The sequence below is a fragment of the Myotis daubentonii genome, chromosome 5, assembly GCF_963259705.1.
Source record: "Myotis daubentonii chromosome 5, mMyoDau2.1, whole genome shotgun sequence".
Classification (NCBI taxonomy): Eukaryota; Metazoa; Chordata; class Mammalia; order Chiroptera; family Vespertilionidae; genus Myotis; species Myotis daubentonii.
The window spans coordinates 77,829,223-77,853,491 of NC_081844.1; the positions used below are offsets into that span (position 1 = coordinate 77,829,223).

General features: G+C 48.4%; 1 protein-coding gene across 4 annotated transcripts in view; it reads left to right on the top strand.

Moving 5' to 3' along the window:
* The window catches only part of TCF7 (transcription factor 7), a 38,560-nt gene extending 16,360 nt beyond the window's left edge, over nucleotides 1–22,200 (top strand). Inside the window, exons 4-11 of one of the 4 annotated variants that reach the window (XM_059698404.1) lie at nucleotides 7,561–7,672; nucleotides 8,437–8,524; nucleotides 10,212–10,304; nucleotides 11,536–11,655; nucleotides 12,145–12,307; nucleotides 12,398–12,505; nucleotides 13,015–13,063; nucleotides 15,642–15,854. In XM_059698404.1, coding sequence (XP_059554387.1) covers nucleotides 7,561–7,672; nucleotides 8,437–8,524; nucleotides 10,212–10,304; nucleotides 11,536–11,655; nucleotides 12,145–12,307; nucleotides 12,398–12,505; nucleotides 13,015–13,063; nucleotides 15,642–15,721 — 813 coding nt within the window. In that variant the 3' untranslated portion in view covers nucleotides 15,722–15,854. Of the gene's footprint in view, nucleotides 1–7,560; nucleotides 7,673–8,436; nucleotides 8,525–10,211; nucleotides 10,305–11,535; nucleotides 11,656–12,144; nucleotides 12,308–12,397; nucleotides 12,506–13,014; nucleotides 13,064–15,618 lie in introns of all 4 variants that reach the window. The other 3 variants (XM_059698406.1, XM_059698407.1, XM_059698405.1) reach the window with 3 other exon arrangements.
* The last annotated feature ends 2,069 nt before the right edge of the window (nucleotides 22,201–24,269 follow it).

Below are 24,269 nucleotides of genomic sequence, written 5' to 3' on the forward strand. Positions count from 1 at the left end.
CACACTGGGTGGGGCACCCATCCACAGTGCTAGAGACCCAACTTTGAGGGCCTAGCTTTAATTTACATAATAGCGATAGTGCAGGGTATGATCTCAGACCTCAGGGAAGGCATGAAGACAGACACTTATAGCAAAGCCAAGTCAGTGCTATAGTCGGTGGGCCTTAGCAGGGAACTCCTGCTCAAATGGGGAGGGTAGGAAAGGCTTCCAGAAAGAAGTCTCATTTATGATGAGTCCTGAAAGATGGATGGGAATTGGATAAGCCAAGAGGAGAGGAGAGTTCTCCCAGCAGAGGAAACAGCATGGCCCTCAGTGGCTGGAGCAGTGAAAGGAGGGGAGAGATGAGAGTGGCTGTCTGGCATCACATGTGACATTTATACTACAAGAGGCCCGATGCATGAAATTCATGCAGGGGGCTCAGCCCCCACCACCACGGCAACTGCCTCTGCCTTGGCCCCCTGCCGCCAAAGCTTCGTCCAGAAGGACGTCTGGTCTAATTAGCATATTACACTTGTATTATTGTAGATTTTTTATGTGCCTTGGTGGAGAGAACAGTAACTATCAATAGCCCACCTTTCTGTCTGGTCAGGCCCTGCCATTAAGGAACAGAGGCTCAAGGTGTGGATCTGACACTCCTTCTCAGGGCTCGTCCCCAAGGACCTCTCCCTAGCTCCACAGCAGGCATTGGGAACCCCCACGAGCCAGGAGCTGAGAGACTGAAGTCAGCTCCTGGCAGATGAGTGAGTGAGGCATGCAAAGATTCTCAGGGGCACCGGGGATTCAAGAGGCCTTCATTCAACAAGTCTTAGCGACTGTGCTCAGAACCTGACAGGAAAAGATGATTTACCAGCCAATTCTGTCTTCCAGGCTCCCCAGGCTGACCTCTGACCAAGTGGGCATCTCTGCATGCTGGGCGTTTGGAACCCCACCCAGATCACGGTCCTTTTCAAGAAAGTGACCCTTAGCCTGAGGTTAGCATGAGGAGCCAGCCTGGCAAAGTGCAGAAGGAAGTACAGGAAGTTGTGAGAGGAGGGAGAAAGGGATAGGTAAAGGTGCTAAGAGGAAGAGCTGGGCACCTGGTAGGAGAAGCGTAGGCCTGAGCAGCGGGGCATGGCTGGGATGTCGCTGTGCCATAGTGATGTGGGCTAGGACTCTGGGGGCCATGTCCATTGATTACCTGCAGGCAGGTGCGGGGGTGTGGCCAGACCCCAATAACAGGAACCTGCTGGAACATTTTTAGGATCAGGGAATCACTGGCTCTGGTAACTCTGACCAACCAGGCTGGAGAAGGGGGACATTGGCTTTAGGACTGGGACTCCCTCCTCTATTCCCCCTTGTTCTGTCCATGATAGCCATAGAACCGTTGCAGTAGAGTGGGTAGAATCCCAGCTCTGCCACTTACTAGCTGTGGGACCTTGAGCAAGCTTTATAACCTCTCTGTGCCCAACTTTCCTCATCTATCAAATGGGAATAGTAATTATACCGATATAGGTTTGTTTTAGAGGAGTATGAGTTGAACTCTGTAAGGTGCTCAGAGCTATGCCTAGCAGATGGTAAACACTCACCTGTCATTAACAGATGTTCTCTCAGCCTGGAACATTCTTTTGCATGGCACATAGTAGGAGCTTAGTAAATACATCTTGATCGACTGTGTCTGCCAATAGCAACCAACTAAGAATTCTGGTGTGTGTGTGTGGGGGGGGCGGTGGTAAGGGGTGGGTGTTTTTCCTGACACAGCCTCTGCCACAGGGAGGCCTTCTTGGGAGGACCTGGTCAGCCCCACATGCTCCTCAACCTCTGTCTTGAGGGCAGAGGAAGCAGCAACTTTCTTCACTGGGAAAGTGTTGTGGGGCTTAAGCGTTTGGGGGTTTTCAGAGTCAACCGTCAGAGGCGAGGGAGTTTCTCTGCTAGCGGTGGCAAGGGCTCTCAGGGTGCGCACAGCCTGTGAGCAGACCGCTGCGGTCTGCAGGGAAAATGCCGACTGTGTTTATTTTTCACCTGAGCCTGCAGGAAGTTAAGGGGGGGTTAGGAAGGGAGGAAGGGAGGAGGGGAAGCCAGCCAGCCAGGCCCAAGCTCAACTTCAGAGCAGAGGAGATCTACCTCAGGAGTCCCTCATTTCCACCTGTGCCTGCCCAGCCCTGCCCTTGGGCCCCTTCCTGGCTCCAGCCTGCTCAAGAAGAGGAGGGCATGCTGGGGCACCGCAGTAAGGAATTTCCAGCCATGAGCTAATGAAAATATCCCAGAAGGATGAGGACCACCTCTGGGACATGATTTTGAGTTCGGCATGGGAAGAGCAGTAAGAGCAATGCAGCAGCAGGAAGGACCACCTCTGCTGAGACTGTAGCAGACATAGCCTCCCAGCCCCAGGGTCTGAGTGCTGGATCCATCTTGGAGTCTGGAGGGAGGGGTTCTCGGGGAAGGGGGCACTGCAGGCAAAGGCAAAAAACAAGAGTAGCGGTCCTGAAGTGTTTTGATCAAGGACTATGGACTGCTATTGAGTCTTTCATTCATTTATACAGTCTACCCTGCTATGAGCACTTAATGAGTGTCCAGTTCTGTGCTCAACACACTGCCCTCAGAGGTAAGAAAGATGAGGTTGCACCATCACGATGCTCAGGGCCTGGTGGGGACAATTGACCCAGGCCTCCTTCCCTTGGAGGCTGGGCACAGTCAACACCAGGTAAAGGAGAGGAGAGGAGCTCCAGTCACTGGGCTTCCATACACAACACCAAGCCTCAGGCAACCCCACCCTGTTGTCTGGGCAGCCTGGCCCTGGGACAACCTTGTGCTGAGGCTGTGGAGCGGGACGTTCCACTGGCTGAAAAGGGTATGAGACACTGGGCCCTGTGCCAGACAGCTCCCCCTGGCTACCACCACTAGGCATGGAGGGGGCTGGAGAGTGAAGCCAAAGGGCAGCCTGCATGAACGTGGGAAGGACTGGCTAGGCCCTTAATGCCCTACCCTGGAGCCCTGGCCACCTCAGGGCCTCCGGCTGCTGAAAGGCTCTGCCCTACCCCCTGCCCACCTGGCACTTCCCCTGTGCTTTGGCTGCAGGCTCCTGTTTAATGAGGCTTTTCCCTAGTTCCCAGGGAAGGCTGGTAGACAGGATGAACCCTTTGTCCACCAGGCAACGCCCCACGCCCCACGCCCCACCCAACTGCTCCTGTCACACACATACATACTAGGCCAGAGGCTGTAGGCTGAGCTGAATTCTGTGGTTTTGTAGGCCTACCCTGAGCTGTGCTGCAACCTAGGGCTTAACCAGCCTGGCCAAGGAGGGTCAGCTCTAGCCCTCCTCAGGGAGGGTGGTTTGCCCAGAAGCTTGCTGTGGAGCCAACACCCCTCCGCCCCAACCTTGCTCCAACGGGGCAGAGTGGGACTCTGAAACTCTCTTCCTAGAGCTGGCACCTTGGAAGTCTTAGGCTCTGCTCCTAAGACTTCCCAGGGTCAGAGCTGCTTACCCAGAAGCCAGGCTTACAGCCCTGAGTGCCAAAGCGCCAGAGCCAGGGCTGGATATCAGGATCTTCTCGGAAGCAAGATCTTAGACTCAGAAGTCCCCTGTGGTGTAGAGGGTGTCCATTCCACCCTTTGGGCCAGGGCACCAGGCATTTGTGCTCTCAGGCAGTGAATGGTGGAATGCCTGCCACCAGGGTCCCAGGTTCTTGAGGGAGTAGACCCTGAGGCTCAGTCTCCTGACTTTCATGAAGCCTAGTCAGGGCTGATGCTGTCTGGCTACTACTACCCTAGGAACCTATCAGGATCAAAAGGCCCCAGAGGTTTCCAGGAAGCTTCCTACCTTCATAAGCCCTCGGCTCCAGCTCCTAAAAATTTTATAAAGCTGGGTTTTGCATCTGTGCCCAGTGAGGTAGGCAGGGCTGATATTCTCATCCTTCTTTTACAAGGGGCAGACTGGCCCAGGATCCCATAGTGAAAAGATCAGTAAAAGGTCAGTGAGCTTTGAGATGAGCTTGCCAACTCACTCACTTCACATCATGGTACACTTAAAAATTATCACTGGAGCCCTAACCAGTTTGGCTCAGTGGATAGAGCGTCGGCCTGCAGACTGAAAGGTCCCAGGTTTGATTCCGGTCAAGGGCATGTACCTTGGTTGTGGCACATCCCCAGTGGGAGGTGTGCAGGAGGCAGCTGATTGATGTTTCTCTCTCTCATCGATGTTTCTAGCTCTCTGTCCCTCTCCCTTCCTCTCTGTGGAAAATCAATAAAATATATATTTTTTAAAAATCAATAAAATATATTTAAAACAAACAAAAAAATTATCTCTGGAGTAACTAGAGGAGGAGGTTGGAGGCCGAAGTACCTATGGGAAGTCCTTGGCATAGAGCATGAGGAAGAGAGGGCAAGGTAATAGGGTTAGAGATGGAGAGGGGGCCTAATCGTGTAGAGCTTTGTAGGCCCAGGTAAGGCAATTAGAGGCTTGGGGCAGAGGAGGATGTGATCTGATTTATGTGGCTGCCAGATGAGGCCTGGCTGAGGGGGCAGGAGGCTACTGCAGTCATCCAGGTGCGAAGTGGCTGTAGCATGGACTTGGTGGGGGATCAGGAGGAAATGGTTGTTTTCTAGGTATATTTTGAAAGTAGAACCATTAGGATTTGCTGACAAACTGGATATGGGTGTGAGAGAAAACGAAGAGTCAAGGATGACTCCAAGGTATTTGGTCTGATCATCTGGAAGAATGGAGTAGCCATTAATTGAGGAAGATGGAAAGGAGCATTTGGGGCAAAAAGTCCAAGGTTTTGCTTTGGACATATTGAGTCTGGGTAGCATTTTAGACCTCTGAGCAGAGTTTATGAGTAAGCATTTGGAGAGGGGAGTTCCTAGGAGAAGTTAGCACTGGAGATATAAATGTGGAGTCATCAGATGAAGATGCTCAAAGCCATGGATGAGAGCACCCTGGGAGTGAGCTGAAGGCCAATTTTGGGTCAGGTCAAGAAGAGAATGAGATGGAACCAAAGCTGAGGAATAAATAGCTTGTGAAGTTGGAGAAAAATCAGATAAGTGTGGAATTCCATTGTGGAAGACTAATGAAGAAACTGTTTCAAGGGAGGAGGAAGAAATCAGTGTGCCCAATGCTGCTGAGATGACATGAAGATAACATGAAGACTGAGAAGTGACCACTAAGATCAGCAACATGGAAGTCATGGAGATCTTGGCAATAGTCATCTGGCGAAGTGGATAGGGCAAGAAACTAGCTAGGTTGAAGAGAGGATGAGAGCTGAGAACTGGACAAGTGAATGTGGACAGATCTGTTGAGGTTTTCAAAAAAAGGGGGATTGAAACATGAGGTAGTAGCTGGGGGAGGATTTACAGATGTGAGAAATGAGAGCCAGTGGGTACCCTGATAGGAATGAGACTGGGCTTGCAAAGTGTTTGGCATAGTGCCTGGCCTGTGACTGGTACTCAGTATATGAAGGATTTCACATGCATCCACATACCCCACAGCTGTCCCAGCCCACTCCTCTTTCCAGCCACCTGCAGATCCAATGATCCTACATCTCACCTTCCATTCCCACACATACTCCCAAACTGTCACAGTTGTGTCTGAGCTCAGTGCTGGAAATAAAAGAAAGCCTGAGATTGGCACAAGACTCCCCCAGGAAACCTGGCCTCACAACAGCAACAGGAAAGTCACAGCACCCAAGGCCTGGGGACTGAATGGTGCTATCATTACCCTCCCCAGGTGATGCTGCCAGTGGGCTGCCAGGCATGCCTGCCATCTCCAGGCAACACTCGCCTCCCCTCAACTCTCCACCCCCACTTGGCATATAAGGCCTAAGTGTCTGGCCTGTATGGGGACCAGCACCAGACGGCTAGGGAAGCACTATGAGTAGCATTTCCTCTGCACCTGTGAAGGCTTTGTAGGATGAAAAAGGGGCTTCCTACATGTCCCTTCCTCATTGCCTGACACCTAAGTAATTCAGCTCTTGGGTATTGTCTGGTTTTATCCTCACAACAACCCTCTGATCATCTTCATTTTACAAGGAAATGTATGGTCAGATATTGTAATAAGTTCTTGAAGGCCACACATGTTAGAAAAAGGATCTGAACATGGTTGGCCCACTCTTCCTCAAGTTCACAGCAGAGAGCCCTCCCTGGGAGTGACAGAGGGAGGCTCACCTGCCCTGCCCACAGAGGCCAGGAAGGCTCCAGTCAGAGGTAAGGCATCAAACTCAGGAAGGTGCTATGGTGCCATATATACGCCAGTTGCAAAGAAGGAGCCACTGCTATTGGGACATCTACCCGTCTGCCTGAGGACAAAAGGAAGGCTAATTAGCTCTGGGATGTAAGGTTGCTCCTGGTGGGCAGATGAGCAGGAGACTGATAGGTGGCAGTGACAGTACCTTCCCTAAGCCCTGAGGGGAAGGATGCAGTTTATAGCCCAGCCTCAAGCTTCCATGGAGGCAGAAATGTAGGAAAGATGGAGGCCGGAATGTAGGAAAGATGGAGGCCAGGACTGTTGCTGGGAGGTACGGGAGCCTGTGCCCACCTGGTAACCTCACACTTCGACTCTATGCAGTTCATACCCCATCTTCCCTTGTAGCCTCACCCTGGATCCCAACAGCCAGTGCTAAGAGTCCTGTGGCGAGATGTTAAGGAGTCTGGCTAAATTCCACTAGTGGGAGATTTCACCCACAGGGCCACAACCTCATTATTGTCTTGCCCCAGAGATGTCCCATTCCTTCTGTGCCATGGATCAGAAGTCACTCATCAGTGCTCCCAGCATCCCCACAGATGGACTTTCCTGAGTGGAAGTTGGGCCTCAGTTGTAGATGATGTCTCCAGAGCCTTGGCCCGTACAGATGTGTGCTCAGGATATGCAGAGCTGGGCCTTGGCCCTGAGCAACAACTCCCTATGCCTGGGTCGCATGGGGAGCCCCCATCTCAGCCTGACTGAGTCATCTCATGACAGATCCATGTGACTAGTATGAAAAGTAAGAGTCCTGTGGTGTGAGCAAACAGGAAGTGTGGGGTTGGGTGGGTTGGCCCTGGGGGAAGCCTGGCCCCACTTAGCCCCTCCCCTGAGTTAGAGGGCTGAGTGGGGGCTCTTGCCTGTGTCAACAGATCCTATTAAGCCTGAGGTGGCACAGAAGGTCAAAGTCAGGACCCCTAGTCTGGGGGCTGGAGGAGGAAAGAAAGCTGCTAGGGTAGGTCAGCTCCTCAGACCATATCCTAATGTATGGGCCTAGAGGCTGTGAGCAAGTCATAGGGCCTCAGAAACCGGAGGATCTCTGAAACTGGGAAGCAGCAAGAATTTCGTGGGCAGGGAAGATGTGCCTCCTGGAATTGAGTGCACACTCTCTACGAGGTGGGATAGCTTGGGCAAAGCCTGGGGAGGGGGAGGTGGGCAGGAGGGCTGGATCACTGGACACAGCCTGGTTTGAGTGGTACCCCCTCCTATGAGGACTGTGGTTTTGACCACCCCCATTTTCCTGTGACAACTGGGCTGCCCCCACCCCCCACACACACACAGCTATAGCCCCAAGCCCTGTGCCTTCCTGCCTCAGGTCTCCCCACAATCACCCATCCTCCTCATTTTTTCAGCACAACAAGGCCAGTCAGCCTGCCCATGGCGTCCCCCAACTCTCTCCTCTCTATGAACATTTCAGCAGTCCACACCCCACACCTGCACCGGCCGACATCAACCAGAAGCAAGGTACAAATCTGGGATGGGAGGGGCCCAATGAGACAGGTGGCTGGATCCTTTTTACAACTAGAGAACGTAGTGCTGTGCAAAATCGGGGCCCTCCTAGATGCCAGAAAAGTGGATCAGGGGACTTTGGCGGTACCAGAGGGCTGGGGGAGATGGTGCCAGGTCAGAATTTGAAGGCTTCAAGTTGAGGTAGAAACCTAATCCTGAGTGACCTCCCAATGCCAGTATGAGAGCAGGCATTTGTGTAAAGCTGATTAACTATAACACTTGTAGCTGTTCCCTCCCCCAGTGAGAAAATGGAAAGTGGTGGTTGTGATGGCTGATTCACCTCAGCCTCAGGCAAAGTCATTCTGAAATCAGCCACTGTCGACTGTGGGAAACCTGCTGACTCAAAGGGGGTGCTTGAAACCCTGGCTCCACAGGCCAGGTTCCCCCAGACTCGGGGGGGGTGGAGTGGGCAGTAGAGGCCCCAGTTGCAGACTATCAGTGGCAAGGCCTGGCCTCCCATTCCTGAATGACTCCAACTCTGCCATTGACCAGCCAGTGTCCTCAGTCAGGTCACCCAGCCCTTCTGCCTTTGGTTCCCTAGCTTGTAAATGCAGCACTGTTTTCACACTGGGGTAGTCCTGAACAAAGCCATATGTATGGTACCCTAACATGGAAGGTGGGATCTTAGAAGCCCCCCACAGGAAGCTCTAGAATGCAGTAACTAGCTAAAGTGACCTCCAAGTCAGGCTAGCTCACTTACTCGGCCCTCTCCACTGCAGTTCACAGGCCTCTGCAGACCTCTGACCTCTCTGGCTTCTACTCTCTGACCTCAGGCAGCATGGGACAGCTCCCCCACACTGTGAGCTGGTGAGTGTGGGCCCAATGGGAAAGGGGCACCTCCTGATTTAGACTGCCCTTCTTTTTTCCATCCTGTGCCGAGCACCCTGCTGCCAGTTCTATATACATACCAGAGCTGGCCAGCAGCTCTATCATTCCTCAGGTAGCCTGACATATTCCCTTTGGCAAGACTGGAGACTAGGCTACGGTCCCAGCCCTGTCGCCCTTGAACTCTGCTTCACTGTCTGAGACTTGAATGAGAGAACCTTGAACTGTTCAGGGCCATCTATGTGAGGAAGAAAAGGTAGGCCTGAACAGGGAGATAACAGCATGAATGGCGATAAGCGAGGCTGTTGCTTCTCAGCTACCTGGTGGGCAGGAGGAAACTTCCCACTCACCTCAATGCCTACTGCTGGCTGGACCCTTCCTTGGCTGAGTTACTTGAGGGCCAGGGTCCCTCCTTGCCTCAATTGTGCCTGCTTGAGCCTAAGCCCTGGGCCAGTCTGCTTGGAGAGCCTATTTAGGCTGGGCCAGGAAAAGCCAGCCTAGACCCCAAGTCAGTAGGCCCAACTGTGGGCCAAAAGCCTGTCTTCGGCTTGAGTTGGGTCTGGCAGGCTAATTGGCCCTTTGCTCAGCAACCACAGTGTGATTTGGGCAGGTCTTTAGCCTCTCTGGCCTGGGGCAGTCACTTAACATCAGGAAAGCTTGGCTTCCCAGGAAGGCAGGGTAGGTCCCGAGGCCCAATCCAGAGGCCCACCTGTCCCTTTCTACTTGCCTTTCATCCAAGTTAAACTGATTCCTCTATTTCTAGATTCTCCTTGGACAGAATTCCACTTTGAATACAAACCATGACTACCTCCATGAGTACCCCCAGGTTTGAACTTGCCAAGCAAGGATCTGGGCACCAGAAAAGCACTGCTGAAGCTTGCTGATCCTTAGGTCCCCGTCCTCACAGAATTCACTCTTAACTAGTGCACAACCCAGACAAGTGGCCAGCCAATTACAAGGCACTGTTTGTTAGCAGTGCTTTGACGGGACTGTAGGAACCCAGAGAGGCACCTCATCTAGTTTGGGATGTCAAGGGCTTTCATTTAGGATGACCAGGAGCTGAAGCAGGCAAAGTGAGCAAGAGAACAATCCTGACAGTGTCGACAGTAAGTGCAAAGGCCCTACAGATATCAACCCTGTACTGACAGGGACATTTCATTTCAGGAGGCTAGGCTGGAGGGGACCTGGGGGCCTGCTGAGCTGGCTCCCCAAAGAATGCTGTCATTTCTACCCCTTAAGCACCAGTACTAGCCTGTAGAGCAGCGGTTCTCAACCTGTGGGTCGCGACCCCTTTGGGGGTCAAACGACCCTTTCACAGGGGTCGCCTAAGACCATCAGAAAACACATATATAAATACATATTGTTTTTGTGATTAATCACTATGCTTTGATTATGTTCAATTTGTAACAATGAAATTGGGGGTCACTACAACATGAGGAACTGTATTAAAGGGTCACGGCATTAGGAAGGTTGAGAACCACTGCTGTAGAGGCAAATAGGTGCAGCACAGGTTGCCCTCTGGTGGTAGATGCTTAAAGCACACATTGGAGTGGTCCAAGCAGAAGCCAATTTCTCTCTCATCTATGGGTCAGGCCTGAGCATGGAGGGAAGTCCTTCCCCATATAGAGCCAGTAGCCAGACTGCTAACAGCTGTCTCTCCCAACCACAGGCCCAGCCCTCCTCTCTATCCCCTGTCCCCTTCCTGCGGATATAGACAGCACTTCCCTGCCCCCACTGCAGCCCCTGGCGCCCCCTATCCCAGGTGAGTCCCCTACCCTGCAGCCAGGCTCCTGCTTTCTGTTGCCCAGGCTTCAATGCCCACACAAGGCCATGTTCAGGCCACTGCTTGCCCTGTGCTAGTCGTCTGTTCATCCGTCTGTCTGTCATTCTGCAGCACCTTGCTGCCCTGTGTCTGAGAATGAAGCCAATGGGACTGCAAGAGTTCTAAACCCAGGCCAAACTGTGCAGCACAGCACCACAAAGCAGCCAGGGACAGTACATGCACATGTGTGCTTGAGCTCCTGCCTCTGTGCATGTGCAAGTCAGTCCGTGTGCAGGTCTGTATGCATTCATCCCTGTTCTGCATCCCTGCTGAGGGAAGGGCTAGTCAGAATTCTCCTGGGCATTCCCTGAGCTCCACCCAAGCTGAGGCAGCATTTCACATGTGTCTTCAACATCTGGCCTGCTCAGAGACCCTACACCAGTGTAAGCAGCAAGAGGCAGAGTGGTAGCCATACAACAGCAAGAAAGTAAAGTGGGAGGCATGTGTATATGTAAGCCCCTTTACTTAGCTCACTCCTTTAGTGACAGATGTATGCTAAGTATGGAACAAGGAATTCAGACATTTTCAGCCCTATGGAGCTCACCCCCTAGGATAGGAGGTATAGACAGCACACCAGCAATTGAATTAGGCTATGCCCTGTGGGTGATGGGGAAGCCCCAAGGAGACCTCAGCCAGATTTGATGGGTCACAGAGAGCTTCATAAAAAGGGTTAACATCTCTTGAGTAGGGGATGGCTGGAGGTGGGAAGTGATGGGAAATGGGGGAAAAGATGGGGCTAGAAATGTCAGCAGGGCTGTAGGCAAAGGGAGAACTCCGGCAAGAACAGCCAGGAGCACGCAGGTGTTTTTAAAAGGTCACTCTGGCTGTTGTGTGGAGAGAGTCCTAGAAGAGTCAGGAGAATGAGGAAGCACACAGGGTAGTCACAGGCTCATGAGGCTGAGCTGGTGAGGGCAGGTGGTGACAAGGAGAGAGATTCAAAAGCTATGTAGGGCTTAATTTAGTAACCACCTAAACGATGAATATATAGATTTTTGCAGTGATGTCTTTGTGATGTGTTGGGAGCAGGTATTTGTATGTATCAGTGTACTTGTATGCAAGCCAATGAGGGTGGTGTATCTGTTCACCTGTCGTTTAATGTGCAGGGCCTCTGTGTTTGCCAGGGTCTGTCCTGCACACACCTGACTCAGTGTTAACTTTCTCCTGCCTCTAGGTTCACCCACCCATCCCTGATGCTAGGTTCCAGCGTACCTGGTCACCCAGCAGCCATTCCCCACCCGGCCATTGTGCCCCCCTCAGGGAAGCAGGAACTACAGCCCTATGATCGAAGCCTGTGAGTGAAAAGGCACAGAGTGGGGAGGAGCAGGGGAGTGGGGACAGGGGAGCAGACTTCAGGTTCCCATCTATTTGTCAGCCAGGATACACATTTCTTCCATCAAGCCCAAGTCTTGCTGCCAGAGGAAGCCTTTGGTCAAACTGTTTTGTAGCTATTGCCACGGGCCACTGTTTTTTGAGGCTCTGAAGCAGGAGGGATTGGGTGGAGTGAGAAACAAGGCTTTAGTCTGAGCCAAGATGGGAGGGGCTGAGAAGTCCTTACACATACTTTTCTTACTTAGCTGCAATATTCCTATAAGGAACAAATACTTAACTCTGGTCACCCATTTTGGAGCGGCTAAGAAAAACACACACACACACACCACAGAATTTCACTAAAAAAACCCCTAGTATCCATGCACTTACACATGCACTGGACACACTACAGGGTGGTAGCATTAGGTGTGCATGTGGGGACTCCCAAGTGATCTGGACATGTGCTCCTCAGGAAGACGCAGGCAGAATCCAAAGCAGAGAAGGAGGCCAAGAAACCAACCATCAAGAAGCCACTCAATGCCTTCATGCTGTACATGAAGGAGATGAGAGCCAAGGTTATTGCAGAATGCACACTCAAGGAGAGTGCTGCCATCAATCAGATCCTGGGCCGCAGGGTGAGGCCACAGGCAAGGTGGGCTGGCAGGGGTGGTACAAGCCTGATGATTGCCTTACACATCCCATATGTCCCTCCTTCCCCTTTGCAGTGGCACGCACTGTCACGGGAAGAGCAGGCCAAGTATTACGAGCTGGCCCGCAAGGAGAGGCAGCTGCACATGCAGCTATACCCAGGCTGGTCAGCGCGGGACAATTACGTGAGTGGCCAACAACACACAGGGATGGGTAGGGGAACCTTCAAGATTCCATGCCCTGGGCCACAGTCTCAGCAAGAAAGGACTTTTGTCCTGAAGGCACAGATGAGGAAGGTGGTAGACTGGTGGAGGGTCCATGGCCTCCTGTGGCTAGCTCAGGAGAGGATCAAGCAAGGGGAGCCGCCCCTGAAGGCAGACCCGTGTCCTGTTTTCTACCCAGGATCTATTCCCATGCAGGGCTGTTTCCCAGTATTTGATTGGGGCTCATGAGCAGAAGGGGAGAAAAGGGCCTGGAAGTTACTCTTCCATTCAAAATGGAGACAAGTGTGAGAAAGGGAGGAGGAATCCCTAATTGCCCCATATTACCTAGCAAGAACTGCAATCAAGAACCTGTGCCTGGAATCCTAGCCACAGCCATGCTAGGCAGCAAGCTGCAGGTATCCCAGCCATTTGCTCACTGGGATTAGTGTTCTCCTCCCACATCTGAGGATCCCTCCCTTTACTCCCTGCAGGGGAAGAAGAAGAGGCGATCCAGAGAAAAGCACCAAGAATCCAACACAGGTGAGGCCTTCCCTCAGCAGTAGTGGAAGCTTCTCTCTAGGTCCCTATGTGACAAACAGCACTGCTCTAGCTCAGAGGGAGGGGCAGAGTACTTGGCCATGAACCTTCAATGCCTGGGCCCTCGACTCTGTATACAAGGCCTGGCATCTTACAAGTCAAATCCCTACTTTAGGAACAGCTATACTAAGTCCTAGGGGTAACCAGTAGAAGCCAACACACTCCCACAACCTTGGCTAACCCTACCCTATTAACAGCTTTGCCTGTCAGGGAAAGTTAGTGAGGAACTGACAGTCTGATCCATGTTAAAAAACACTGCATCCTGGTTAGTTCTGAGGTGGATAGCAGATTGTCTGGAGACTGAGCCAGGCCCCATACCTAGGCCCAGTGATCACCAGCCTGCTGGCTGGTGCCCAGCAATTTCTCTATCACACTGTACCCAACTCCCAAGCCCTGTTTTTCATTGCAGGTTCTAAGTGCTCTATATAGAGGACCCAGGGAGCCCACACTCTGTTGCAAGTCTCCTTCCTGTGAATAGATTCCTGCCCCAACTCTGATCCACATTTATGAATGACTTTCTCAACAGTGCTGTCCCCACATGCTACAACCAGGGCAGGGCAGACCTCAGCCATTTTTCTGAAGTTACAAAACGGGCTTTACTTTCACATAGAAAAGTGTGTGGAATATGTTTTAAGTTACAGCACAAGGAGATATGGGTCAGGCAGACAGAGCGTTCGCAAAAATGAAAAATAAAATGGCAGGAGTTTGGGGGTGGAGGCAGCCCTAAGGAAGAGGAGGCTGGATCTGGATCCCCATGGGCACCCCTGGATTCTTCTGCCACAGCTCCCATACTGCAAGTGGTCCCTCAAGCCATAGAAAGGAGCTAGCCTGATATGGTCCCTTCTCTTCCCCACCATTCTTCCCACTGCCTCTTCTGCCCAATTGGGTGCCGTGCCCGCCTTTCCAAATATCTTGACTCTGGGCGCTAGGGCTCCCACTGGGGCTGGCTGTGCCATGGAGAGGCCCTCTGCCTGTGGGGGCTGTGGGGTATCTGTGACTAGCTAACACTGATGTTACCTCTTCTTTCTGGGCCCTGCTCTGCCCTGCTGCCTGCCTGCTCGCCCTCTGCCCTGCTCTGCCCCTCTGGCATGGCTGTGAGCAGACCCTGGCTCGCCTAAGAAATGCCGTGCTCGCTTTGGCCTCAACCAGCAGACGGATTGGTGTGGTCCGTGCAGGTGGGTTTGTCCCCACCACCATCTTCCCTTTGCTTCAAGCTGCTTCCTTGACTCTGCACATGTTCTGCTGGGCTTATATAAGCCTTCCTGTGGCTCCCCAGCCCCATAGGATACCTGCAGATTAAAGAGCCCATGCCTCGTAAGAATGGGAATGAATACTGAACACATCTTGTAGGGAAGATCTTTTGGATCTAAGTGGAAGGAGGGGGAGAGACAGAATGTTCTAGAAGGGAAGGAAAGGCAGACTCAAGAATGTAGTTCTGGTGTCTAGGATCCTCGGGTAATGATGGTTTGGTGCTAACTAGGCCCAACTGTTCCTCAGTAGCCAAACCTCACACCATTCAGGTGGCCTCTGCCCCTACTCTCAGGCCTGAAAGTCATAATGGCCAACCAGCTCCATCACTTCAAGTTGAGATCCGTCTGAGCCCGTAAATCTAAGAAAAATAAGGTAACTATAATAGAGAATATCATGAGTAACCTGGATGCCAAGTGACTCACAATTTTGTACCTACTGAGACCAGAGGGCTAGAGAGGAAGGGAGAGAAGAGGAGGGTTGTCCTAGCCAAAGGACCATACAAAGGTTTCATCTCATAACAGAAAATATCCGTATATATGAAAAGGTGTGCCTATCAAGTGGCTAAAAGTTGCCTAGTTTTAGGTTCATGCCAGGCCTGATACGGCCAAGGCTGAGGCTACTCTAGGCAGGTAGTTCACTGACTAAGGAATATTTGAGCAGCCCCTCAGAGTGCCCTCATGCTTCTTTATCAAAGGGTAAAGGGAGATCTTGGGTAATATGTGTGTGCATGTGTATATAAACATGATGGGAGGCAACCCTGTCCCTCAGGGAAAGTCCTACTTTTACCCATTCCACAATCAGAGACAAATTATGGCCCAGAGAACTCAAGATAGTAAGAAAGTAGAAGACTGAAAGAATCACTGTTCATTTCTATTTCCCCTTCTCCACTCCTAACCTCGCTTTGAGCCCTGAGATTGCTCAGTCCAAGAAGCCACAAGCATTGCAGCCCCTTGCCTTAGTGCTGATCTGAGCCCCACAAACATTCAGAGGCTCAAAGGCTCTCCTGGAAAACAAAGCAGCCCACAGGTCCAACTACAAAAGGTCCCTGTGCCACCATGTGGTGGTAATGGCAAACTGCACTTGTCCCAGGTCTGGGCCAGGCCCAGCCAAGTTGCAGTGCTGATTCAGGTCTGAAGGATAAGCACATCCAAGTACTGGGGAGAGGGGATGAGAGGTCAGCTAGGCCTGTGCAAGGACAGCATTTTTTGTTTGTGGTGTATGACCATGAATTCACCCTCTATTTACAGATAACTCTCTTCACTATTCCTAGGAGGAAAAAGAAATGCATTCGGTACTTACCCGGAGAAGGCCGCTGCCCCAGCCCCTTTCCTTCCGATGACAGTACTCTAGGCTGCTCCGGGTCCCCAGCCCCTCAGGACTCACCCTCATACCTCCTGCTGCCTCACTTCCCTACTGCACTACTTGCTAGCCCTGCGGAACCGGCGCCTACATCACCAGGTCTCTCTGCGGCACTCAGCCTCCCAGCTCCCTGGGCCCCCACAGGCCCCCAGCAGTGCCCTGCAGAGTACACAGGTACAGCAACAGGAATTTCGGAGGCAGGCAGCCTAGCATGCACAGGACACCTGGCCTCCTCCAGGGACCCACTCTTTGAGAAGCAGCAACAGAGCCCCAAAGCACGTGGAAACCGATCAGGGGCCCTGTTAACTTCTTCTTAGGGTCCAAGTGCTGGAAATTTCAGAGGCTGCACAACTTCTGCCTGAACCTGGGGCCATCCATTCAAACTGCTCCGAGTGGTGCATCAGATCTGTGTTGTCATTTGATTTAAGGGCATCTCCTGTGCCGGTGGCAGCCTGCGTGTTTTTACCATCTGTCTGGTTAGCCAGATGCCCCTGCCTCCCTTCCTTTCCTGCTATAGATCATAGATGGACTATCCTGAGTTCAGCTGCTTTCTCTACCCTGCCTCCTCACTCCCCCTGCACTGCCACACCCTCCCCATATCAGACACTTCATGGACCAAGAATGAGTTGGTTTATCACACATGTAAGCCTGGTCACAACCACAAAGCTCAAAATGACAGTGCTTTTCTCTTGAAGGCCTGGCAAAGCCATGTTTTACAAAAAACTAGCTACCATTTTTAAACTGGGCCAGAGGAATCCTGCCGAATTCTCAGGAGCTTATAAGTGGATGGGATGAACAAGTTAGTTTAAATCTATACCCTAGGCAACAGAAAAACCTGACACTACCTTAATCTGGCTCTCTACTTCAAATTACTTGGAAATGATTCCTGAGAAACTCAATCGCCTAAGAAGCCCTGATATCAAAGCCCCAAGGCCTGTTACTAGTGGCTGTAGTCAATAGTTCAAAGAAGTTATGGCCCCAAATCCAGTGTGTATCCCTCCCCATTCTGAGGGCCTTTGTTACGGATCCATTTCCAGCTTATCCACCCCTTGGGCAATGTTGAGGGCAAACCCAACCTTTTGTGACTGCCAGTATCTTTCAGCATGAAACCAGGCCAGCTTCAGATTTCCTATGGTTCTGTGGGAATGAAGACTATTACAACCAAAACAATAAGTCCAGAAAACCTTTAGGGATAGACACTGGGTTTTCACCACAGCCTAATTTAACCCATTTATGAGCCAAGCTTCAACCCTGAGCCTTTAAAAAAATCTTTTTAATTTAACTTGTTTTTTTGCCTCCTCACCATCCATAGCCTGAATCCAAAGAAAAAGGGCTGTCCCTGTACCCACATACACCCTTCAACAAATGCCTTTAATACCTACTTTAGCCACTGGCTTCTCAGATTCCAAAGATCATGTATTCTAGTGTAGTGTTGCAGGAAGTTTTGAGGAAAAAGGACTATTATAGTATTCAAAATATTTTTGTATTGTTAATGCATCATCATAGAAAAACTTTAAACGTGAGAATAAAGATACTTTTTCCTGTTGTTTTTTCTGCCCCCCAAAGCTTGACCCTGAGGAATAAGCTGTTTCAGAAACAGGATGATAATTCTTTTCTTCACAGCCATGAAACTTGGGGTTTCTTCTCTACTATGGTACACATGTTAAAGACTCAACCTATAGAAGCCGGGGATTACTCTCATCTCCCCTTAAGGGGCTTGGGCCTGCCCGGCTCATGCTGCGGCTCCCATTCCAAGCCTTGCTCTGAACCCACCAACCCTCTGACCTAAAAACTGATGCAGGCACAGGCCAGCCTGCCTCCCACCCCCATAAGACTATGTTGGAAACGGCTATCCACAAACCCTAAGACAATCCAACTAGAAATAGATGTACAGACCACTAGGCTCCATTTTCTCTGAGAGTTGAGATTAGACTAACCACTCCATAAGTACATATCCTATTACAAGGAAAATAAGTCTTTTTATGTACTGGTATAAACTCAAAAAAAAAAATTAATAGAACACTTTCCTCCCAAAAACTGTATTAAGGTGCTTGAGGTATCTCCATATTTTTATATAAAACCTCTGAAATTTGATAATTCTACAACCTTCTTTTTACACAGCAGCTTCCATGTTAACTTTAAGACCCATCACGAATGTAAAAGGTGTCAAAGCCACCTCAATAGGTCAGTCAACCAACCACTGGGCCACCATCATGCATTGTAATTTTCACTGAGTTATATTTTTTGGATTTTGTGTGTCAGAGTAGTGTATTTAAAGTAGGCCACTGGAAATTGTAATCTTGGAGTTGCTTTTTTCTGGAAGGGTGCTAGAGGAGACCAGCCATTCTCTTGACATCTGTCCCATTTAAAGAATTCCACTCTGGCTACTGGCCTAGATGTTTCAAAAAACTACATTCTAACCAAGGCTTATGCAAGACTAGGTTGCTGCATCTGATTAGATGTCTTATTTAGAGTACGCTGGGTACATGAACAATGCACTCTTTGTGTATGTGAGAGTAGAGGGGGGGGGCTTTGGCAACATTGTTAAAATCGAGCCAGCCTTTTTAAAAAACTGACATCAAAGAGGAAATTCAAACCCTCCTGGATCACACACATTCCTATGAGGTCTCACGGTGACTTGAGAGTGTCCAATTCAACTTCAAATACCATACCAGTTCCACCTTACTGCCAGCCAAGAACTAGCCTCGTTTTCTGAGACCTGAGACAAAATAACCTAACACGTCCTGTACATGTTCCCACACAACTGGCATATTTGCTTGAAATACAGATCTGGAGCCCTCTCCCGTTGCAGCTGCTCCCACTGTGCTCAGGATATTGTGATGGCTTAGCATGGCAAAACTAGCAGGGATTTCCCAATTTGAAGGTGTTTCTCACTTATAGGAAGTCCCAGGGCTAGGATCTTCTGAGCTGTTAACTATCTTGAATGGCCCAGAAGCATAGCTATTCATTGTACAATAATCCTGGACAGGAAGGCCACACCTGGAGGGAAGAGAAATAGTTCTTTACGTTGTTCCAAAAAAGGAATTGATTACTGTGTGCATCATTAGAAAAACAGCACAGAAGGAATTTGTCAGGCCTATATATCAAAGTAGAAGATTTGAGACCAAAAAATAATTCGTATCATAAAAACACTGAATTGGCTTTTGAGGTTGGAAAGGCTGTTTTAGCATAAGTTTTTCTCAGGTCTTTTCAGAACTTCAATAGTTCACCATGGGTCCTTGAGACCAAACTGTCTATGCAAGCAGATCCTGGTTCTTGAGTCAACTCACCCGATCCCAATTATTCCAATCACTTTCTTTCTGAGATCTCAAATCACTACAGAACTCTTTAACTCAGGCTTCTGGGCTCTCCAATGTCTGGAGCAGCTAATAGATTTTTAACTGGTCTTCTATTTAAAGTAGGCCACTGGAAATTGTAATCCCAGACTTGCCCACAATGGACATGGTTGTCTGAGAGGGGCCCTAATTTTATGTATCCAAAACAGCAGAGAGTTTTTAAAAAGAACAGACGGGGATATTCCCATAGTCAGTTCTGTAGAATAAAAGCCTAGCCCAGGTTAGGAGAAATTTTGAAGTAGTTAAAGATAGTATGGGATTGGGCATAGAGGTAATTGGAAAGGGCAAATTCTATCCTAGGGTTAGGAATTATCCTATCCCTGGCTATACGCATGAGTTAGATCACTAGCAATAAAAGTAAGGAATATTTCAATAGCCATGAATTATATGGGAGATAATTAGAAGTTCAGGCTAACACTTATTTCAAGTTCACGAGAGGCTCTGGACCATCAACCAGGGTTTATGTTTTCATTCAAGTGTTCTCTCATTCCTTAATCGGAAGTCTTCAGACATGTTGTACAGTCAATGTTAAGGGTGGGGGAAAGAAATATGGAGATGGAGGAGTTATGGTCTACTCACCACCACCCCCAATGCCACTCTGGAAACCCCCTGAATATAAATTTCTGAGAGGGTAGTGCTCTGTATTCCTACCCCTCCTGTAAATCATACAGGAATAACCTGTAAACCATTTGAAGCAAAAAAAAAGTTGAGGTTGTGAAATGGCATGGTCAGCACAGAAAGGGCACATGAATTTGCACCATACAGGTGGGAAGTATTAAAAGTGAAAAAACTTTTATGAAATAGGCTGATCCTCAGAGTGAAAGAAGAGGCTGGTATATAGCAGGTTAGGGTGCTCATTAAATACTTCCTGAAAATATCAAGTTCAGTGGTACCAGAAGGTCATGAGAACAAGAGAAATGGAAGCATGTATTGTGAGCAACTAACTATACTTCATCCACAAAATGCCTCTCACATAGAACAGCTTTATCCAAAAGTGCAAAATTTTGCAAGCTAGCAGTTAGCCATGAATTAAACTATCACACAAAGTCCCACATTGGAAATCTGTCAAATAAAGAGCACTTTTATACCACCACCAATGCTCATAACTACTGACAACTCAACAGGAAGGACTAAGTGTCCAAATCCTGTTTAGGTGTCCAAATGACTCAATCTTGGACCAAGGATGTTCTAAACTACTTCTTACATCATTCTTTGTCTTGATATATACATTGAGCTCTTAGTCATTCTTCCTTCTTTTTAAAGATACAGTGATTTTAAAAATATATTTTTTATTGATTTCAGAGAGGAAGGGAGAAGAGAAAGAGAAACATCAATGATGAGAGAATCACTGATCGGCTACCTCCTGCACACCCCACACTGGGGATCGAGCCCACAACCTGGGCATGTGCCCTACCGGGAATCAAATGTGACCTCCTGGTTCATAAGTCGATGCTCCACCACCGAGCCATGCCGGCTGGGCTAAAATATAGTGATTTTTGAAAACAGTAAAATAAGGAGTCTAGTTGTAAAAACCCTAAATATTCAGAACACTTTAGTCCAGCAATTAAAAAAGAAGTTTTAGTTCTAACATTCAAAAATAGCAATGTTGCCAGAACCGGTTTGGCTCAGTGGATAGAGCATCGGCCTGCGGACTGAAAGGTCCCAGGTTCAATTCTGGTCAAGGGCATGTACCTGGGTTGCGGACACATCCCCAGTAGGGGATGTGCAGGAGGCAGCTGATCGATGTTTCTCTCTCATCGATGTTTCTAACTATATCTCTCCCTTCCTCTCTGTGAAAAATCAATAAAATATATTTTTTAAAAATAGCAATGTCCAACATGAGTCTGATAAACACTCTTCCTAGTGTCACAAAAATCCTGTCACCGATCTGGCTTTAATGTTTCTTTCCAGCCAATAATCGCCAGCAGACCTACTAACACCCAACCTCTACTGCCAGTTCCAGACTGAGCACTGCTTTTCCTCCCTCACCTTGGCATCCCTCCACCCCCAACCAAAACCAGCTTCACTTTTGAAACTAAATAAATTTTCCTCATGAAACATCTCCTAGACCCTTCCAATCCCCTAGCCCCACTTTTACTAATCAATCTTCTGTACAGGAACGTTTTTATTACAGTTACCCATTCTCTCCCAGCAGTATTTATGCTTTACCACCTTAACTATATTCCAAAAGCTCCCAAGAAGGCAACCATGTCTCACCCTTCCTACAAAGGATAAGCCAGGAGCTACACTTTAGGTATTCAACCATTTCATATGCTTTGCTTTTACTTGCATTATTCTCCCTTATTCTCCCCCTTCCTAGCTGGAAATCAGTTTTCACATAAATCTAAATAATCGAAGATTATCAACTTTTTAAAGCTCAAGCAACTTAGTAGGGAAAACATTTGAGTCCTCCCCACTTGAATGTATACTGAGCTTCAGAAAAATAAAAATAAAAAAGACCTTCAAATGGAAGTGGTTGCAAACAAAAGTTAAGCGCCGAAAGATGAGTGAGATTCTGATGTTCATGGATTCGGTAAAGGGTGCTCAGAGCATGAAGTCTGTTTTTCTCTCAGTTCTCTTTCCTGGTGAAAGCCCCTGTTCAAACTGCCCTATTAAGAGCCTAGACAACCTACCAATAATTTTTTTAATTTACCCTTGGACCAGAAAACAAATTACAGGATTGGGCAATTTTTAAGTAAATTAAGAAATCGTGAGTTTTGGAATATCTGCCCACCCTAAGTCACATGCCTATAGTGACTCACTGTTACCTTCTCCAGCTAGTTCCAAGCTAAGCTCAGCACAGTCCTAGCAGTCCACCAAATTATAATATAGGTCTTGCTTAGTTCCAGCAGCTGGTGTGTTCAAACAGTTGTAGAATAAACAAATCACAACTATAATGTCACTCAAGCATCTGTAACTTAAAGGGATGTCTTTGTGAATCTTTGGAAAAATATAAAAATTGTAAAGCAATACCTACCTTTGTGTGTTGCTAAAGGTAGATTTATGAAGGCAAGCTAAATAAACTATGGGCATAATACAGGATATTGCAAGTTCGGTTTCAGAACACCACAATAAATGAGTATTGCAATAAAGCAAACCGTAATCCTTTTGTTAGTAGAGTCTCTTGTCTTCAATTTGTAAAACACCTATTAAGTGCCATGAAGTGAAATGCAAGAAAACAAGATCTGCCTGTATAACCACTTCAAAAGAAGTAACTTGCTTTTACAATTTAAAATTAGAATCTATTGGAGGAGCTACATCCTTAGTCCATGACAATGTTAGGGAGAAATAATAAGGGCTTTGGTTTCATTTTCTATCAAAAGTGTCATAGTCAATGAAAAACTGAAAAGTCAAATGACTCTCACAGAGGTCTTAATTACCAATAGCACCGCACTGCAGGTTAACTACTGTTTCCAACTTATCCAGGCCATGCAGGCACTAAAAGGCAGAGGGAGGACTCCAGCCTTACAGTATGACTTCATGGCACAGTATTAGTTTAGAAAAGCTGGGAAGTGAGGACAGGCAGGAGTGGGTATATCTTTGAAGACAGGTTTGGCTACTATGGGAAAGGGCCACTCTTGCACAAGACAAGAGCGGAAAACTCTTTTTAAAAAAAAAAAAATATATGTTTATTGATTTCAGAGAGAAAGAGAGAGGGCGAGGGAGATAGAAACATCAATGATGAGAGAGAATCATTGATCAGCTGCCTCCTGCACGCCCCCTACTGGGGTTCGAGCCCACAACCTGGACATGTGCCCTTGACCTGAATCGAACCCAGGACCTTTCAGTCCGCAGGCCAACGCTCTATCCACTGAGCAAAACTGGCTAGGGCGAGAGCGGAAAACTCTTGGTAGACATAGTAAAAATAGCATATAGCAAGAAAAAGGGGAAAGGGTAGGAAGAGTGCTGCAGCTAGCTTAAAGGGCCTCTTAATATCAAGCCTATGATTCATTTGGGTACAAGGTATCTACAAATGGCCTACTCTTGGATGAGCTGTCAGATCTATATTAAACACTAGAGACCTGGTGCACGAATTTGTGCACGGGTGGGGTCCCTCAGCCTAGCCAGCAATCGGGGCCAGCTGAGGCCAGCTGGCCTGGGAGAGGGACCACAGGAGGTTGGCTGTGCATGTCACAGTGACCAGTCGTTCAGTCATTTGGTAACTTAGGCTATTATATTTATAGATGAGTTCAAGATTATCAGGACATTTTTATTTGTTTAAAGACTAGAGCCATGGTCTACAGAAAGGGAACAAAAATTTGAACTACTCTACTGTCTGTCTACTCAATCTTAGCTATTCAGAAAGGTCCCAGTATACTTTACATATGGGTAATAAAGTTATTTAGTCCTGTAATTCTAACAATTTGGGGGAATTATACAGATCAAGAGCTAATAGTAATAGGCTTTTGTTTCCTAGAAGCTAATACTTCGTTTCCAAATTAAACACAGCATATGCTAATAATTTTTGACTTTCAGTAAAGGTTTATGTTTGTCATAATATTGCTAGGGATATACTTGGGGTGGTTAAGGTTTTTGTAAGAATTGGCCATTATTGCAGGAATTAGCAGATGAGATACTCCAGCCAGATGGAACTCTGCCATATTCTCCACTAAAACCAAGGTAAGTGGGAAAACAAGCTTACTCTCTGAGAGTAAAGGGAATCAGGGATCCAGAGGTAGTCACAGGGGTTGACAAAGTAAACATTTTAGGCTTCAGGTCAAGTACAGACTGTGTGTGTGTTTTAAATTGATTTTGGAGAGAGAGAGAATCATTGATCAGTTACTACCTTCAGTACATGCCCTGACCGGGGATCGAACCTGGCACCTTTTGGTGTACAGGACAACACTCCAACCGAACCACACTGGCCAAGGCTCTGTGTATATTTAATGATCCTTTAAAAATGTAAACTCAGCACTGACTAGGTGGTTCTGTTGGAGCATCATCCTGGACACCAAAAGGTTGCAGGCTCAATTCCTGGTCAAAAACACATACCTAGGTGGCAGGTTTAGTTCTTGGTCGAGGTGCATATAGGAGGCAACCAATCAATGTCTCTCTCTCACATCAATGTGTCTGTTTCCCCTCCACCTTCCTCTCTCTCTATCATCAATGAAAAAAACATATCCTTGGGTGAGAATAAAAAAAAAAAAAAAAAATTTTTTTTTTTTAAAACAAAGAAGAGTAAA